General features: G+C 44.5%; 1 protein-coding gene across 1 annotated transcript in view; it reads left to right on the top strand.

Annotated features, from left to right (window-relative positions):
* Positions 1 to 18,935, top strand: part of LOC311223299 (protein prune homolog 2-like) — a gene marked incomplete at its 5' end in the record, with an annotated part of 49,633 nt that overhangs the window by 3,220 nt on the left and 27,478 nt on the right. The window contains 2 exons of the mRNA XM_084308091.1: positions 2,367 to 2,588; positions 9,151 to 9,330. Coding sequence (XP_084164217.1) covers positions 2,367 to 2,588; positions 9,151 to 9,330 — 402 coding nt within the window. The remainder of the gene's footprint in view (positions 1 to 2,366; positions 2,589 to 9,150; positions 9,331 to 18,935) is intronic.

Below are 18,935 nucleotides of genomic sequence, written 5' to 3' on the forward strand. Positions count from 1 at the left end.
GACCTGACTCTACTGGGGTTATTATTAGGTTAGACTTGACTCTACTGATGTTATTATTAGGTCATATCTGACTCCACGGCAGCAAATTGTCAGAACTCTGAACAGCTGCATGATATACTCACTACCCGGTAAAATATTTGCAGACGGTAAAATCTTTTACAATGTCCCATGATAAAAGTTTTGTATGACACAGCCTTCTTAGGTACACCAAAGTAATGTCCCACGATACAACACTTTCTATTCATTCAGGTTGTGTAGCTAAACCAGTCCAACACAGGTTCTCAGAAAGCATTTAAGCCCTTTTAGTGCAGAGGCGGCCGCACTAACCAGCTGAGCTAAATGATAAGGTAAATGGCTGTATTTATTTAGCAGTTTTTATCCAAAGCGCTTTACAATTTGCTCCTCACATTTTACCCATTCACTCACACATTCACACACCGACGGCAGAGGAAGCCAACCTGCAAGGAGCCAACCTGCTCATCGGGAGCAGCTAATGGTTAAGTGTCTTTCTCAAGGACACTTCAACACGCTGCCCGGGAGGAGCGGGAATCGAACCGGGAAGGATAACCAGACGACTGCTCTACCTCCTGAGCCACTGTCGCCCCCAAGCTAGCTAAAGGGCCAGACCCGTTAGCAGGTGCTGGTTGACTGTAGTTTACACTAACCAGCTGAGCTAAAGGGTCAGACCTGTTAGCAGGTGCTGGTTGACTTCAGTTTACACTAACCAGCTGAGCTAATGGGTCAGACCCGTTAGCAGGTGCTGGTTGACTGTAGTTTACACTAACCAGCTGAGCTAAAGGGTCAGACCCGTTAGCAGGTGCTGGTTGACTGCAGTTTACACTAACCAGCTGAGCTAAAGGGTCAGACCCGTTAGCAGGTGCTGGTTGACTGTAGTTTACACTAACCAGCTGAGCTAAAGGGTCAGACCCGTTTGCAGGTACTGGTTGACTGTAGTTTACACTAACCAGCTGAGCTAAAGGGTCAGACCCGTTAGCAGGTGCTGGTTGACTGTAGTTTACACTAACCAGCTGAGCTAAAGGGTCAGACTCGTTAGCTGGTGCTGGTTGACTGCGACAGGCTCATCAGTAGTTTACATTAGCTCTGAATAGTTAGCCACAAACCAATGCAAAGTCAATGGGGTCAAGCTCCTGCTTGTACAGTCTGACTGAGGCTCAGTGAAAAGTACTTATTGTGCACTGTGGAGTAACCTTCAGTGAGCCTCAGTCAGCTTGTCATATTAATATGGCTTCATTAGCAGTTTTGATCGGGACCCTATTTTCACATCAGGCGTCCCCACACAAGGTCCCAATCCCAGAGTTGGACAGCCTGAGTTAGGTGTTGGTATAGGTGGGGCCAGTGGCGTTGCGCAATATGTCGGGGCCCCCCCGCAGGACAGACCACTCGCCTAAATCAATAATAAAGTGAGAAAATTGTGCACGCTCCGCGCGAGGTCCATCCCATTACAGCCGACCCTAATGTCGAGCTCACCCTCCGCCTATGCAGGCTCTGACACTACTTGCAGTTTCAGTAAATCCTCGCAATTACAATGACCCATAATCTCGTGCCATGTCATATCGTGACTGGCCGTCCCGCTACAACACACATCATTATTATCATCACACTGGACATCACGGCCACTTAAACCATGTACTAAAAAATGTACGGATTACATTCCAGTTCCAATGTAACCTGTCGGCTACTCCTACTGGTTATGGCGAATAAAACGTTATATTCTTCTAACCTGTCTCGGGTCTCGGCGGCTGTAGCGTGGCTGGGGGCCTGGCTGGGCTGTCTGTCTGCCTGGACCGGCGTGTTGATAGCGGTGGACGCGGCGCGGCGGCCGGCCTGGGTGGGGAGCTTACTGCCGATGCATTCTTCAGTAACGTTAGAGTCAGTCTACCTTTGCTGCCTGCTGGCACAATGATGTTCTTTTTCGTAGCTTTGCCGTCTCCTGTTCGGCTTTCGCCCTCATCTTGTTTTTCTAAGCACCGCCGCTTGCTTGGATATTTGCAGCATTTTTACCGGCGCTTCCCGCTGTGTTTTGAACGCTGCCAATGAACATTAGTTATCAGCCTAGCCCTATCGCAGGTGAGCAAATCATAGCAGGGAGGGGGGGGGCCCCGCCCTCTGCGCGAGATGCATCCAGCTGCAGCCCCGCAGAACCATACTGGGCTCCACTGTCTGCGCCCTGTTCGCGCGCGTTACGAAATCTAAGAGGATAGTCTACAGTGGGGGCGGGGCCCCCTAAGCTCCGGGGCCTCCCCGCACCGCGGGGGTTGCGGGGGCCTCCGCTACGCCACTGGGTGGGGCATAGGACGTTGCAGTCCACTAAGTGTCTTGTTGTAATTGGCTACCTTCCCCCCTAGACCCGCCCTCATCCCTAGACCTATCGGGAGGCTCCAACCAGAGAAAGAAGCTGGTGGCCCCGCCCCTCAACATCTCATTGGACCACAGCGAGGGCTCCCTACTCTCTGATGACGCCTTGGATACAGGCGACGAGGCCTTGGATACGGGAGACGACCTGGACATCAACGTAGACGACATGGACACGCCAGACGAGGCCGACTCACTGGAAGACAACACACATGGTCAGACACACTCACACATACTCACACACACTCACACACACGGTCAGACACACTCACACATACTCACACACACTCACACACACGGTCAGACACACTCACACATACTCACACACACTCACACACACGGCCAGACACACTCACACATACTCACACACACTCACACACAGGGTGCGATCCACGGGGGGAGCTGGGTCCGCTATAGCTCCCCTAGATCAGACATCAGCTCCCCTGAATACATGATTTGTGATTTTTTGGGGGGTCTCTAAATTACTGAAAATAAATGCTACTTTTGCCATGCATTTCACATTTTTCTGTAATTTTCTTTATCATCATCGTGTATAATAATAAACGTATGCTATTTTGGATGTATGATTAATGATTTGCGCACTAATTCACACGTAATATGGCAACATGCATGCTATTCTTGCAATTACCATTCGGAGCGCGGCGGCGCTGCAGCCTGCACGCACGCACGGCACAAATCAAACTTGACCCACTTTGTAACCTGTGGCTGTGACTTGTTGACACAGTGATCGTTTTGACAGCCAGTAAATAAGGTCACTCAGGGCCCCGTTCCATGTACCGGGATAACCGAGTTAGCCGGATAACTTTATCAGGCTAACTGTGTTAGCCTGACTTTCCGATTTCATGTACCTGGATTTCCCAAATCACCATGACAACATATCCAAAAGTTTGAGCCTGCTCGAAAGCAGAGTTCAAGTTCAAGTTAGCCTGAACTATCGCCACGCCCCCGCAAAGAAGTGACAGCCCGTTTCCTGAAACTATTCCCACAGTCTACGATCTGCATTATACCATTCTGAATTACGTTTTTGTGCTCCATTCTTCCAGAGGGGGCTTTTGAAATGTAAAATAGACCCAAAATGCTGATATTAAATTCACTTTGTCCTAAATAATGCACGTTATATATACCGTGGCGACGGTGGCGCTCGCTCGTGCGATGTACACATGATGTGGTTATTTTAATTGTAACTGGGATTAAGATGTCTGATGAGATGCGCTGTTTGACGGATTTGAGAAATTGAATGAGCCGTTGACGTCACATTAATGAATGAGGACAAAGAGATAAACTTCATTCAAAACAACGGATATTCTAAACACGGGTCTCTCGTTCATTAATGTATAAACAATGAATTTATCCCATCTGGCCCAGTGGCCCAGCGGTAGTGCTCATCCCCGCCAGTTCAGCGACCGGGGTTCAAATCCCCGTGTTTCCAATATGATTTTTTTGAATATAATATTAATGATTATACGCCAAAGTAGCCTGGTTTTAAGTTAAAATATTATAAATCTACATGCATTGAGGATGTCATTCTTTATATAGCTCTCAACGTGCACCAAATTGAATTATTCCTATATTGCAAAAAGAAGGAAAAGACTAGGGCCTTGAACCCCGGTCGTCCGTGTGAAAGTCAAAAGAAGAACCCGTTACACCACAGAGAAGATAAGTAAAAGATTGACTATACATCAATCAATGGGTAAGAGAGCCGTATCGTAATTCTGTATAACAGTTAACTAATAATTTTCGCTAGCAAGATCTCATTTGATTATTCAATCCAGCAGGCAAGTTTAAAGAAATATAATCTGATTGATTGAGGTAATGAGGGACTTAGAATTAGCCTATAGATAACGCATTTAACTTGTCGGCGAGGCGATTGAGCCTATTGCAATCTGTCAATAAAGTCTTAAATCAATTAATCAATCAATGCCGTTGAGAATCAGGGTCTCTGCCATCGATACGTGCTGGCTTTCCACCAAAAACGGGAGCGCGCATCTAGCCTGACTTGAGCCTGACTCTCAAGTCTGGCTTGAGTTAACGAGACTGAATCCTCCTTTGTGAAACAGGAAAATCCCGGCTTTGAACATCGGGTTAACTGAAGCTGGATAATGGACATGTTGATCGACTTAGTTGAACCACGTACATGGAACGGGGCCCAGGAATGCATAATGTCTAAACGAAAACAAGTAAGCCTAACCAATTTTGGTTTCACGAAGACAGTGAAGCTGACAAAGCAGCAGGAGGCGGGCCGCGGGATCATCTACAGGCGACGCCGTTACAATTACACCTGCTGCTGGTGCTGCTCCGGTGGGGACTATTATTAGTATTACAACGCCCGGTGACCGTGCCGGCGCCTGCGGTCGTATCAGAACACAGGATAGGATACTGTAGACAGTGTTGGATGATGATCTATCATCTATCTAACTAAATGGATACTTTTTTTTTATCATGGAATGTGCTGTGGAAGCCCAGACCATCCAGACGGCCGGACCTCAACAAGTGAGTTGTCTAGTATTATGTGTTCTGTAGTTACTGAAACTGATTGAATATATGACAGGATTCAAGAGGTTTATTTGTCACATACATACATACACAAGGCCTACAGGCTACAGGCTACAGTAACGTCTGCGATCACAGTATCCTCCAACAGTCCGACTCCTCCCTGAGAGGAGGGGCCTCCAAAGAGGGGGCTCGTCACTAGAGGCCCCAATTTTTTTTTTTTTTTTTTTTAATTTTAATTTTTTTTTTTGAGGCCACTCGTCACTAGAGGCCTTTTGGAGGCCCCTCGTCACAAGAGGCCCCAAATATTTGTTTATTTTTTTTTACTTTTATTTTCTTTTCTTTTGGAGGCCCCTCGTCACTAGAGGCCCCAAATTATTATTATAATTTTTTTTACTTTTATTTTATTTTCTTTTGGAGGCCCCTCGTCACTAGAGGCCCCAAATATTTGTTTATTTTTTTTAACTTTTATTTTAAACATTTTTGGAGGCCCCTCGTCACTAGAGGCCCCACATTTTATTTATTTTTTTCTTATTTTGGAGATCGATGTCATACTGTGACACTGAATGATTGGCACTGACTGACGCTCTCTGATTGGCCACTGACATGTTTGCCCAATCGCGTGACGAGCTGTGTCTTTGCCCATTTCCTCGTCAAACAGCCTGCAAACTACCTGGCGTTCTATCGCCATGCTCTAAGACAAACTCTAACCTTAACCAACTTCGAAAGAGTGCCTAAGCTTAACCATCGAAAGAACTTGCCGTCAGCCCGTCACGCTCTAAGACAAACTCTAACCTTAACCAACTTCGAAAGAGTGGTACTAGTACTAAATACCTATATGTCCCTATGCCATAAATGTCATGTATGTTGTGTATGTCATAAATGTCTATATGAATTGAAAATGGGGGACCCTGATGTAAACAAGACAAACGTCTTTCTCAGGTCTGCATCCCCTGCCTTAACAATTGTGTGTATTGAGCCGTACTGTATTGTACCCATTCTGCAATCTGTTAAATAAAGTTTTCATTCATTCATTCAGTAAAAAAAATAAAAGAGATACGAAAATTTGAAATATAGGCCTCTCTCTTATACATGCCTCCTCCTAATACAAGCCTGGTATCCACTACAGTTGAAACAAATCCAAGCCGGGGTTACTATTAGAGGAATTACGGTATTCTATATATTTTTTAAAGTGACATATAAAAACGCCACTGTGCGTGCGTGCACGTGTGTGTGGGGGGGCCTCCACAAGAATCTGGCCCAGGGGCCTCTGAAGTCTTAATCTGGCCTTGCCCCCCCCCCCCCCCCCCCCCCCGCGCAAAAAAATATTATTTGGCTCACCCAAAGACCATGCTATGGTTCGCACACTGCTCACACACACGGTGAGACACACTCACACATTCTCACACACACTCACACACATTCACACACATGGTCAGACACACTCACACATACTCACACACACTCACACACATGGTCAGACACACTCACACATACTCACACACACGGTCAGACAAAGAAAGCTATTAAAATAGTCTTTGAATCTAAATATATTTTCTTTGTGTTGATTTTACATTAATTCCATGATTTTACTCAAGTAAATATCTGTTACAAGCTTCGGTCTTGAGTAGAAAAATGCGATTTTTTTATCTAGATTAATCTAGAATAATTACAGAAAATTGTGAGATTAATTAGTTACCTTTTTATCTATTGACAGCATTAAAAATAACACATTATTTATTAACACTAATGATTATATATTAATACATTTAGTTGGAAGACAATTGAACACTGTTTCAAATAATTGTTAAGGGTTTATTGCAATAAGGACCTGATAAGCGAATTGCTTCCTCCTTTTCAGACCAGAGACAGTTTTGTTCATTATTTTACCTCATTATTATTTATTTAATTTTCACAGCAAATTATCTTTTTATTTTTATTACATTGTTATTTATTTTGTTGTTCGAAATAAACTATTCATTCATTCATTCACTATCACAAATCTATGGACTCCTTATAAGACATTAAATTACTATCCATCAGGGCGGCTAGGTGGTGCAGTGGGCAAGGCGCTCACCACCAATGCAGGAGACGCTGGGTTCGAGCCCAGCTCTCCGCATTGCTATCAGCTTGGCTGGTCGTTCATACTAATACAATTGGCAGTATTAGGGGGTGGGAAGCTGATGGGTGGGGATCGGACGTTGTGGACAGCGACTCCTACAGGTCGGTTGGTGCGCCTGCGCAGCAGAATCAGGAAGCGACAGGGGCGGCGTGCCCTCCAAAAACGCAGACCCCCGACGCTGAGAGATCGCGCTGTGCAGGTGAAAAGATGTGACTGCTGCTTCCTCAAGTACCGGAGGGGACACGTGATGTAAGGCTTAGTCCACATTGCAGCCGGCTTGTGGGAGGCATGGCCTAACAGCGTTCGAGACAGGGGAGGGTAGAATTGGACGATACGAAATTGGGATGGGAGAAAAATAGAAAATGGGAGAAAAAAGTAGATAAAAAAAAAAAACTTACTATCCAGCGCTGAAATGGCTGTTTACCCCCAGTGTTGTAGTTGAGTCACTAGATCTCGAGTCCGAGTCGAGTCTCGAGTCCCCAGTGTTCGGGTCCGATTCCACGTTCGAGTCACCAAAGAAGAGCCAGAGTCAAGTCCCCATTACCCCTGTCCGAGTCCGAGTCCAAGTCATCAAGGTTGAGTCATCATCATCATCATCATCATCATCATCATCATCATCATCATCATCATCATCATCATCATCATCATCATCATCATCATCATCATCATTTATTTATTCGTACATGGAATTACCACAGTCCAACAGTACATATTCATATAATTCACCAAATCCCATGGCCGAAAGGAACAGGAAGAAGAAAAAATTTTATACCTGCCCCATACACACACACCGATAGACTTATTGCGTAAAACCAAACAGAATATACCCATTTTGCAAAAATGGAAACATCAACACAACCAAATTAAATCAACATAAATAAACCCATTTTGTGTATCTATCAGTCAAACTACATATTTAGGTTCATTCATTTACACACACACACACGCACACACACACGCACGCACGCACGCACGCACGCACGCACGCACGCACGCACGCACGCACGCACGCACGCACGCACACACACACACACACACACACACACACACACATGTAGCTATACATTTATATAATGTATTATTCTGTATTATACTTCTATATACTATATAATTTCTATTTTATTATAATATAACTAAATCATACTATTTATACTACACCATATTGATACAGTATTATACATTATTTTAATATATTATTATTCTATGTTACGCTGCTATATACTATATTACTATATTCATACTGGCCTACACTGCAACTCTATGCTATGTCATCCTGACAGGCTAAACTGCAATATTATACTAAACTGTGCTATACTGTCTATGTATCTTTTCTTTGCACAACCTTTTGAAGTGAAATATATTAGTAGAACTCTTTTCATCATTCTGCAAAGAGTTCCATAGTTTGATACCTATAACTGAGGTGCACCTTTGTTTTAAGGTTGTTCGTGCAAATTGGTGCTTAAAATTTAATTTCCTTCTGCTGTCATCTGGACAGGGAACGAACAACCTCTGTATATTTGCTGGTAATACTCTGCATTTTTCTCTAAACAAAACTAATAAAGTCTGTATTTCAGCTAACTCTTTAAGTTTCAATAGTCTGGATTTAATAAATAATTCGTTGGTATGTTCTCTTGAATCTACATTGTGAACTATTCTTACTGCTCTCTTCTGTAATATAAATAATGGCTTTATGTTGCTTTCATACGTGTTACCCCACACTTCCAGTAACTCAAATATGGTAGGATGAGTGAACAATATAATATTCACATAGAATTATAATCAAGCACATTCTTTGCCTCCACTCTGGCAGTCAAAGAGCTGACGTACAAATAAAAAAAGGTCTACATTAAACATAAATGACACAGCGGTCACCATTTCAAAGGGAGTTTATTTACTTTGTAGCACAATAGCCAAACAAATGCACTAGCCATCAATATCTTATGCCAAATGATTAGGGCCTATTACAAAAAGAAAAAAACTGTATTTATCAATGAACAAGTCCGAGTCCTCGTCTGCGCCTTCCGAGTCCGAATGCAGTCAATGCTCGAGTCCGAGTCCGAGTCATCAGTGCTCAAGTACCAGTTGAGTCACGAGTCCTACAACACTGCCCCGATGATAAACTCCTTTTGACGATGTCCCAACAGAAGACACAGAGCCGCCCAACCAGGGTGCAGGTGAGGCGGGAAGCAACGCCATCCCAGAATACAGTGCGGCGGAGGAGCGCAGGGACGCGCGGCTGTGGAGGAGCGTGGTGATCGGAGACCAGGAGCATCGCATCGACATGAGGAGCATAGAGCCCTACCAGAGAGTGCTCTCTCACGGAGGTACACACACACACACACACACACACACACACACACACACACACACACACACACACACACACACACACACACACACACACACACACACACACACACACACACACACACACACACACACACACACACACACACACACACACACACACACACACACACACACACACACACACACACACACTCACACACACTCACACTCACACACCCAGGCAACTACCGCCCTGTTTCTATCCTTACCTCCATCTCGAAAGTCATGGAAAAAATGGTCTACGAACAGGTTGAAAAGTACCTAGCGGAAAAAAATCTAATCTACGAATTCCAATCTGGCTTCAGAACATCCCACTCCACTGACACATGCCTTCTCTATTTAAACAACCACATCAAACAAGAGGTGGACGCGGGCAAATACTGCGTCATGGTCATGCTGGACCTACAAAAAGCCTTCGACACTGTCAATCTCTCCATTCTGATTGATAAGCTAAAAGCAATTGGTTTTGATAGTCTATCAGTGAGCTTGATGCAATCCTACCTGGAGGGGAGAGAACAGATGGTGGAGGTAAACGGTACCCTATCCCCCCCCCTCACAGTGAGCTGTGGTGTTCCACAAGGAAGCATACTAGGACCGCTACTGTTCCTAATTTATGCAAATGACATGTCGTCAGTTTGTGACTGCAACTTGTTCCTGTTTGCGGATGACTCAGCCCTGCTGGTCTCTGACAAGAACAAGTTACAGGTTGAAAAAACCCTCAGCTCGGAACTAGGCAAAATCTGCATATGGCTCGCTGATAACAAACTATCATTACACATGGGCAAAACAGAGTCCATTCTCTTCGGTTCAAATAACAAACTCAGCAAGACCGACGGCTTCTCAGTTACAGTGGGTGACAATATTGTCACAAGGAAAGATGAAATTACCTACCTGGGTTCTATCCTAGAGGCTAATCTTTCTTGTGACAAAATGGCATCCAATGTAATAAAAAAAGTCAACCAACGAACTCGATTCTTGTACCGGATCTCCTCTCTGGTAAACAAGAATACCCTAAAGACTCTGGCAAGAGCACTCATTCAAGGGTACTACGACTATGCTTGCACCTCATGGTACCAAAGCACCTCAAAGGCGCTAAAAACAAAATGTACAGTAATTGACCAAGTATGGTTTTGTCAATATTCCAATGTACAGTTTTGCTTGTACAGTTGTAAAGTGTTCCCCACCCACCCCTCCTACCCAACCCCCCACCCCACCCACCCAACCACCTCCAATGTACAAACACACACACAGACATTTGTGAAATATGGGCTCATTACATAGACTCATATTTATTCACTAATCCTAACCCTAACCTTTTTTATTTTATAATTTGTATTAGTCAGGACATACAGCGCAAATAACAATAACATAAAAATAAGCAACATATTTAGACAGAAAAACAGCTACTCACATTGGACACACCAATAAGATAGCCTGGTTGTTCACACCAGCAGTAGAGCAGTGGTCTGGTTGTTCACACCAGCAGTAGAGCAGTGGTCTGGTTGTTCACACCAGCAGTAGAGCAGTAGTCTGGTTGTTCACACCAGCAGTAGAGCAGTGGTCTGGTTGTTCACACCAGCAGTAGAGCAGTGGTTTGGTTGTTCACACTATCAGTAGAGTAGTAGCCTGGTTGTTCACACTAGCAGTAGAGCAGTAGCCTGGTTGTTCACACCAGCAGTAGAGCAGTCAAACCCAGATTAAGAATTCAGAGGCCTCTGGGCCCAACTCTTGTGGAGGCCCCCACACACACACGTGCACGCACAGTGGCGTTTTTATATGTAAAACATTGGTGGGGCAGCCACCAACCAAGGCTACATACCAGGCAAACTACAGTAATCAAAATGACAGTATCCATCGAGAGAGAGAAAGTATAGTTGAGGACTTTTTTTTTTTAAGTATTGAAAATTAATTATATTCCCTGTCTGCCAAAGTTATTGACAGGGTACCACACAATATATTATACTTTATTGTTCAGCTAAAAACAAGCCTACAAACATCACAAAACAAACTGGTCAGACTACTGCTTGACCTTACTCCTAAAACCCACCTCACCCCTGCCCATTTTGACAACCTAGGATGGCTTAGAGTAGACAATCCATACTTTGTCCCGAAATGGTGTGGGAGCCGTTGCGAAAGCCGGTTCCCCAAGGGAAATCGGCTTGGCAGTTGGCTAATTGGAGTGACCAGGTGTACATCACCACGACTCAGAGCCTAGCTGCGACCTCCAACATCGTGCAGCTAGCGCGCTACATGTCGGGGATGATGGCGGGCGGGTCGGTATTGGATGACGATCAACAATATCTTCACGCCCAGGCGGCTGGAGCCATCCTGCACCTAACCCAGCTGCAGGCGATAGCCCTGGCCGCTCTCTCCCAGCACCACCTTTGGCTGGAGCAGGCGCGAGTACAGCAACTTGCAATGGGCCTGGTCTACAAGATACACTACACCACTAAGATACCCATGTACATGTCGAAATACTTCCCAAAGGTCAGTGGATACCACGACCCTACCACAACCACAACACCAGAGGCAGTTCCACAAATCATGCTCAACCCAGATTCGGCTCAAACAAGGGACTAAACACGTTTAGCAATTATGCCACAACAATGTGGAACGCCCTACCCTCAGCCGTAAAATAATGTGATCCCTACCCTCATTCAAAACCGCTCTCAAAGAGCACCTACGGGTGGCTGCAATTAAAAACTGGCCCCTGTAAATGTCCAAACCCCTGCCCCCACCCAACCCCCTCCAATGTACAGTTTCTTCCCCTTCGAATTTATATATTTCTGTTTCTCATGATCTATGTCTCTTATACAGTACTTGTGCCGCCCATTGGTACACGACGAGGACTCTGAGTTCTTTAATTACAGATGGCTGTTTATTGATGCAAATCACGTTCATCACCACCGTAGAACTACAATTGCAGGAAATAATAACAGTCAATACTCATACAATTCAGTCAATAGAATTACAAAAAACAAAACGAAAAATGTGAATAAACTTTACGAACCACTTTGGCCTGCTTGCAGCTCAATGGGAGGGGTTTATCTTCAAAACTCTAGTACTTTAGTCTCTTAGCTTTGACAAATAAAGTGCATAAATCTGCTGCACTGTCTTCTCCGACAAGTCTGGACACGTTCTGCCAGATCTGCTCAAAACTACGGCAAGTCAGAGCGTGAGACAGGACGTGATACGTCACAAGAGATAAAATGAAATATAAAAATAAACATGCGCCCTCTATAGGCGACAGCTGCATTTACACTCCCACCAATCACATAACATGTGATTTTCAACATAACCATTTTAAAAACATCAGGAACCCTTTAAACATTGGGAACCCTTTAAACAAACCAGATACACAAAAACAAAAAAAGGTTTCAATGAGCCTTTACTCTGCTTCCAGTAATAGTACCGTTTTGTGTATGGCTCTCTCTAAATAATGTGGCTGAGATACGTGTGCGCCTTTGTTGTCTAGTGTTGTGTCACTGACTAACTGGTTAACTCTTCTGACCCTATAGTCAGCAGCTAACTTCCACTGATTTCTTGGCAAGTTCTCATCTTGCTGGTATTTCTCCTGTCCTTGGTCCATTTTCTTCTGTGTTGCAGATTAAGCAGGTACTCCTTTCTCCACCTAGTCCGGAACTCATTTGACAGGAACTGAACTCTCTTCCATCTTTTCTGAAGATAGAAGTCTTCTTTCACAAACTCTCCTGGTTTTGTTTTCTCTCCTTGTTGATGAGAATGTCTCTCTCCTTGTCGATGAGGTCTCTCTCCTTGTTGAGAAGGGCTCTCTCCTTGTTGAGAAGGGCTCTCTCCTTGTTGAGAAGGTCTCTCTCCTTGTTGAGCAGGGCTCTCTCCTTGTTGAGGTCTCTCTCCTTGTTGAGAAGGTCTCTCTCCTTGTTGAGACGGGCTCTCTCCTTGTTGAGAAGGGCTCTCTCCTTGTTGAGACAGGCTCTCTCCTTGTTGAGACGGGCTCTCTCCTTGTTGAGAAGGGCTCTCTCCTTGTTGAGAAGGGCTCTCTCCTTGTTGAGAAGGGCTCTCTCCTTGTTGAGACGGGCTCTCTCCTTGTTGAGACGGGCCTTCTCCTTGTTGAGACGGGCTCTCTCCTTGTTGAGAAGGGCTCTCTCCTTGTTGAGACGGGCTCTCCCCTTGTTGAGAAGGGCTCTCTCCTTGTTGAGAAGGGCTCTCTCCTTGTTGAGAAGGGCTCTCTCCTTGTTGAGACGGGCTCTCTCCTTGTTGAGAAGGGCTCTCTCCTTGTTGAGACGGGCTCTCTCCTTGTTGAGACGGGCTCTCTCCTTGTTGAGACGGGCTCTCTCCTTGTTGAGAAGGGCTCTCTCCTTGTTGAGACGGGCTCTCTCCTTGTTGAGAAGGGCTCTCTCCTTGTTGATTCTCATCTTCATTCTTCACACCGTTTGCTGTGGCAGTGCATGGCTCTTGTCCAGTCAGAATGACAGGCTCTTCCTGTTCCTCTCGCTCACTCTCTCCTTGTTGAGAAGGGCTCTCTCCTTGTTGAGAAGGGCTCTCTCCTTGTTGAGACGGGCTCTCTCCTTGTTGAGAAGGGCTCTCTCCTTGTTGAGACAGGCTCTCTCCTTGTTGAGACGGGCTTACTCCTTGTTGAGACGGGCTCTCTCCTTGTTGAGAAGGGCTCTCTCCTTGTTGAGATGGGCTCTGTCCTTGTTGAGAAGGGCTCTCTCCTTGTTGAGAAGGGCTCTCTCCTTGTTGAGACGGGCTCTCTCCTTGTTGGAACACTGGAGGCGCAAGAGGACGCAGTTCTTCTTGTGGGGTGAGAGCTAGCGAATGTGCTGAAGGATAGTGTGGAAGAGGTGACCACAGATGATCTTCTTCATCATCATTATGAACGCTTTCAGTGTAAATCTTTAGCTTTACCTTAACTGCGTTGAGTTTCTTGAGTTCCTCTAACCGTTCCACTTCTCTCTTTTTCTCATTCAGCTTTGTTCTTCTATCAGCACTTTCCGTGATGAATATTTTCTCTGCCTGGATCTTGGCGTTCTCTGCGTGGATCTTGGCGTTCTCTGCGTCGTTTTCAGCCGACCGCCTTTCATCTTCCTGCTCCAGTCTTCGGATTTCTTCTTCTTGCTCATGGCGCTCTCTCATTATTTTTAGTACCTCTGTAGCTGCGGCTACTTCCGCTGCAGCTTGTCTTGCGTTGTGTGACACTGAGATTTCAGAACCACCGTTGTTGAGGAACGCCCTTTTATTAGCAGTCCTGGTTCTCATCTTGTTGAGGAACTGCTGAGCCTTTTTATTAACAGTCCTGGTGTGCGATTGGCATGTATCATTCCTTCTACGGGTTTCTGAGTCTGGATGATCGGGATGTAAAGTGTCTCTCATTTTTAGATAAATACCATCAACCTCAATTTGGGCTGAATTTATTCTGGCTATATGGGAGGGGGTTATCTTCATTAGGTCAGAGTCGCCCTTATACTTGATGGATATTTTCAGTCCATTCATGTTGTGCTTCCACCTCTCATATGCCATTTTGAAGTTCACTTTTAGATCCATCACCTTATCGTCTACAAGAGCCTGTCCCTTTTCAGTAAATACGACTGGCTCACTATCGTCTAGCTTGTTGGACTCAATCTGAGATTCAGTTTGCTGGATCTCACCCCTTTGTGACATGTTTACTGTGTAGTAAATAAATCAATTATGTATTCATTAAATATTTATGAACCATATCTATGGAATAGGAAATATGAACTGTAAATAGAGGGGTAGGCTATTATGAATTCAGTCTAAGAAATGTGTAAGCCTAATAATGAAAAGTGTCCAAAAAAAAGTATTCAAAAATAAAATGCTTAATTTAGTTGGACATTGTAGGCTAATTCAAATCTACACCTTTCTTCAATGTGAAATACAAATCACGAAAAATAACAAATAAACCATAGGCCTAGGTTTATATTATAGTAGCTTACTATACTGGGATAACTGGTAAAATGTGTAGGCTAATATGAAATTCAAAAACGAAATGAAAATGTAAGCCTAGTAGGCTATTATGAAAATGCAAGTATTAAGTTCGAATATACCCTTTATGAATGGCCTTTTCTAAATTAACCTTATAAAGCTAGACTTCATTAATGAATATCAACCTATTCTTAAATGGCCAAAAATATTAAACTGTAAACAACCTTATATACAGTCTCAAGAATGTGCGCACTTGCAATGCAATTGTAGTCTACAACAATACTTCTCTCTGAAAAGTCAATACCTGAGACGTGTAGTCAGTCAACTTGGTGAATGGCATTGCCTATGCAGTTCAATTTCAACGTAGGGAAAACGTCTACTGCTTCTTTAAGATGGATGCTGTGAATCTTACTCATACGTGGAAAGGTTCAGCGGCAGAGTCCTGTACCCGCGCCAGCCTCGAGCCGTCTTCTTCCACGAGCTCGCTTGTTTGCCTATGCAGTTCAACTTCAATGTAGGGGAAAGTCTGCTGCTTCTTTTAAGATGGATGCTGCGAAATCCTACTGATACGTGGAAAAGTTCAGCGGCAGAGTCCTGTACCCGCGCCAACCTCGAGCCGTCTTCTTCCACGAGCTCGCTTGTTTGGCCGTGTGCACACTGCTGCAGCTCCTTCCCAGCACAAAGGTTCCCCAGACATGACGATACATCTTCGACTGCAGACAATCCTCTACCCGACGTTCTCATATGGAGTCTTCAACTCCACAGTCCAGTGTTCTACTGTGCCGCCCATTGGTACACGACGAGGACTCCGAGTTCTTTAACTCTTTCAGTGCCACTCACAAGATTTCTCGTGTTTTTTTATAGGTGGTTGCTAGCCACTCACGAGATTTCTCTGATTTTTTCTTTTTTTTTCTTTTTTTGCGATCTGAAAAATTATTGCATCACCCGAGCCTACCCGAGTATAGCCGAGGGGCGCCGACGATCACTGTGGAAAAAAGCGCCCCCTGTCGTCTCCCAGATGACATAAGTGATTTTGGAATGGACTCAATGAAAATGAATGGGGAAAAAAATCCGGTACTCCACATTTTCCAGTTCACTGATCCAGCTGGGGTTACTAGAGTTCATTCTGGAGCCTCAGATCCCCGCGGATCATGGAGTTCTACTGTATCGCGTTGGATCCATACACGTATCGATTTTTTCGAATGGTGATCAGGAATTGGAATATACCAGTTGGATACCATCTGATGTCAGGTAAGGACTCTATGTTATCAGTGGTAGGATAATCAGAGTAAGTTTGATGAAGTTATAAGCTGTTTTGTGAAATGTCTTCTTTCGGTTTCACTGTAAAAGTCTGTGAGGAAATCAACGGAGCGATTATCAGTGCGCGGCCGTAATGTGCGTGCGTGCACGTATAATATTGATCATCTAGCGTTTATTTGAAAACTATTCATAAAAAGGCCGACGAATATCAACGTTGTGGAATATTCCACTAAAAGACGATTTTCATAGAATGCTCCAGAATGAGCTGTTTTTTATATCAAAACGGGGGCTTTTCTAACTGCTCTGAAACGGCAACGACGCGATAAAAAAACAATCTGCCTTCACAGCACTGACTGGAAAATAGTCTTTGATAATGCGATGGGCAGATTAGACACATAGCCATAATTTAAAACATAGATTAGGCGATATTAACGTTAACATTGGCACCGATGGTGGCATTCAAGCGGTAAAACGGAAAACCAGGCGTGGCGCTGAAAGTGTTAATTACAGATGGCTGTTTATTGATGCAAATCACGTTCATCACCACCGTAGAACTACAATTGCAGGAAATAATAACAGTCAATACTCATACAATTCAGTCAATAGAATTACAAAAAACAAAACGAAAAATGTGAATAAACTTTACAAACCACTTTGGCCTGCTTGCAGCTCAATGGGAGGGGTTTATCTTCAAAACTCTAGTACTTTAGTCTCATAGCTTTGACAAATAAAGTGCATAAATCTGCTGCACTGTCTTCTCCGACAAGTCTGGACACGTTCTGCCAAATCTGCTCAAAACTACGGCAAGTCAGAGCGTGAGACAGGACGTGATACGTCACAAGAGATAAAATTAAATATAAAAATAAACATGCGCCCTCTATAGGCGACAGCTGCATTTACAGTACTGTATACTTGTATGTCTTGTATGTCATAAATGTATTGATGAATTGAAAATGGGGGACCCTGATGTAAACAAGACGAAAGTATTTTTCTGGTCTGCATCCCCTTAACAATTGTTTGTATTGAGCCGTACTGTCGTGTATCCATTCTGCAATCTGTTAATACAATTTTCAATCAATCAATATTTTTTAGGAGCAGCAGTAATGTTAGGTTACTGCTGGCCATTCATCAAGCGATACATTGCTGATTGTTTATTTATTTTATAAGACAAGACTATGACGACCAACTGCCTAGCCAGCCGTGTATCAATCTTGGATGTAATGATAACGTTACCACACACTGACTGTGTCGATGGCTTTAACTACTGTAGTTGGAAGTTGTTGCGTCTCCATCTGTGATTTCGACTCGCACGTTTTGCGTGCTGCAATTCGTTTTTTGTTGACCACCACGTCGTTTTTAGCAGCAAACGAAGCAATCTTTGGTATAATTTTCCACTGGATCCATCTAATTGTAACGTTACTTCTTCTCTCGCGCAAATTGATTGGATGCTGTCGGATTGTTTCAAACAAAGTGGGCAGTAGATGGGTTCTTTGAGCCAAGACACAATTTACATTTAACTAAAACGTTCTTTTCTTTGTGCTCAACAAAAGACAAATAGTGAGAATATTATACGATATATAACATATATATATTATCCTATAACCATAGTTATATGAGTATAGCGAGCGCTCTGCACTCTAGTGGAACCCTATCCCTTATCAATCTAATACTGAATTAATTTCTTCACATGTACACACCCATCCGCCTGGCCACACCCACATCCGCTCCTCTACATAAGCGGGGACGTGGCCATACTAACAGCTCCTTCCCAAGTCTTTCACCACGAAGGCGAAGACCACAGGGTCCTCAGTGAGTCAGTGCAGAGCGCTCGCTATACTCATATAACTATGGTTATAGGATAATATATATATGTTATATATCGTATAGCTTACGCTCTGCACTCTAGTGGAACACAGGAGCTGAGCAGAGCGGAAGCTCGACAAATGTACCCGCTGAGGCCCCCCACAACCATCAGAACCGGGCAGGACCCGAGCCCCCAGACCCCCCTAGAGGGGGACGGGAGGTAATCGGATCCGACTGTGCGAAGAGGGTTTAGCAACTCAACGCACAGGGTGAGCAGATCGTGGGACCTACCTTCACACAGAAGGACCTGTGACTACTCAGGCGCGCATCCCACATGCCACTAGGGAATGAACAGGAAGGGGGAAAAAAACGTTACAGCCCCTAACATCACGTGGTCAAAGGTCAAGAACCCAACCCCGTGGCAAGGCCATAGCAGCGGAGCGTGGAGGAGGACCCAGCCCCAGGAACAGCCTGAGGGTCAGGAGCCCCCGGAAAGGTGGCCTGGTGAGGCCAACGATGCCGTAGCATCGAGACCCCACCAGACGGTCACTAGTGACACCACCCCCCACATCGCCAGCATATCGGACAGGGCCCA

Source organism: Notolepis coatsorum (assembly GCF_963971535.1).
Source record: "Notolepis coatsorum genome assembly, chromosome: 2".
In the NCBI taxonomy this organism is placed as follows: Eukaryota; Metazoa; Chordata; class Actinopteri; order Aulopiformes; family Paralepididae; genus Notolepis; species Notolepis coatsorum.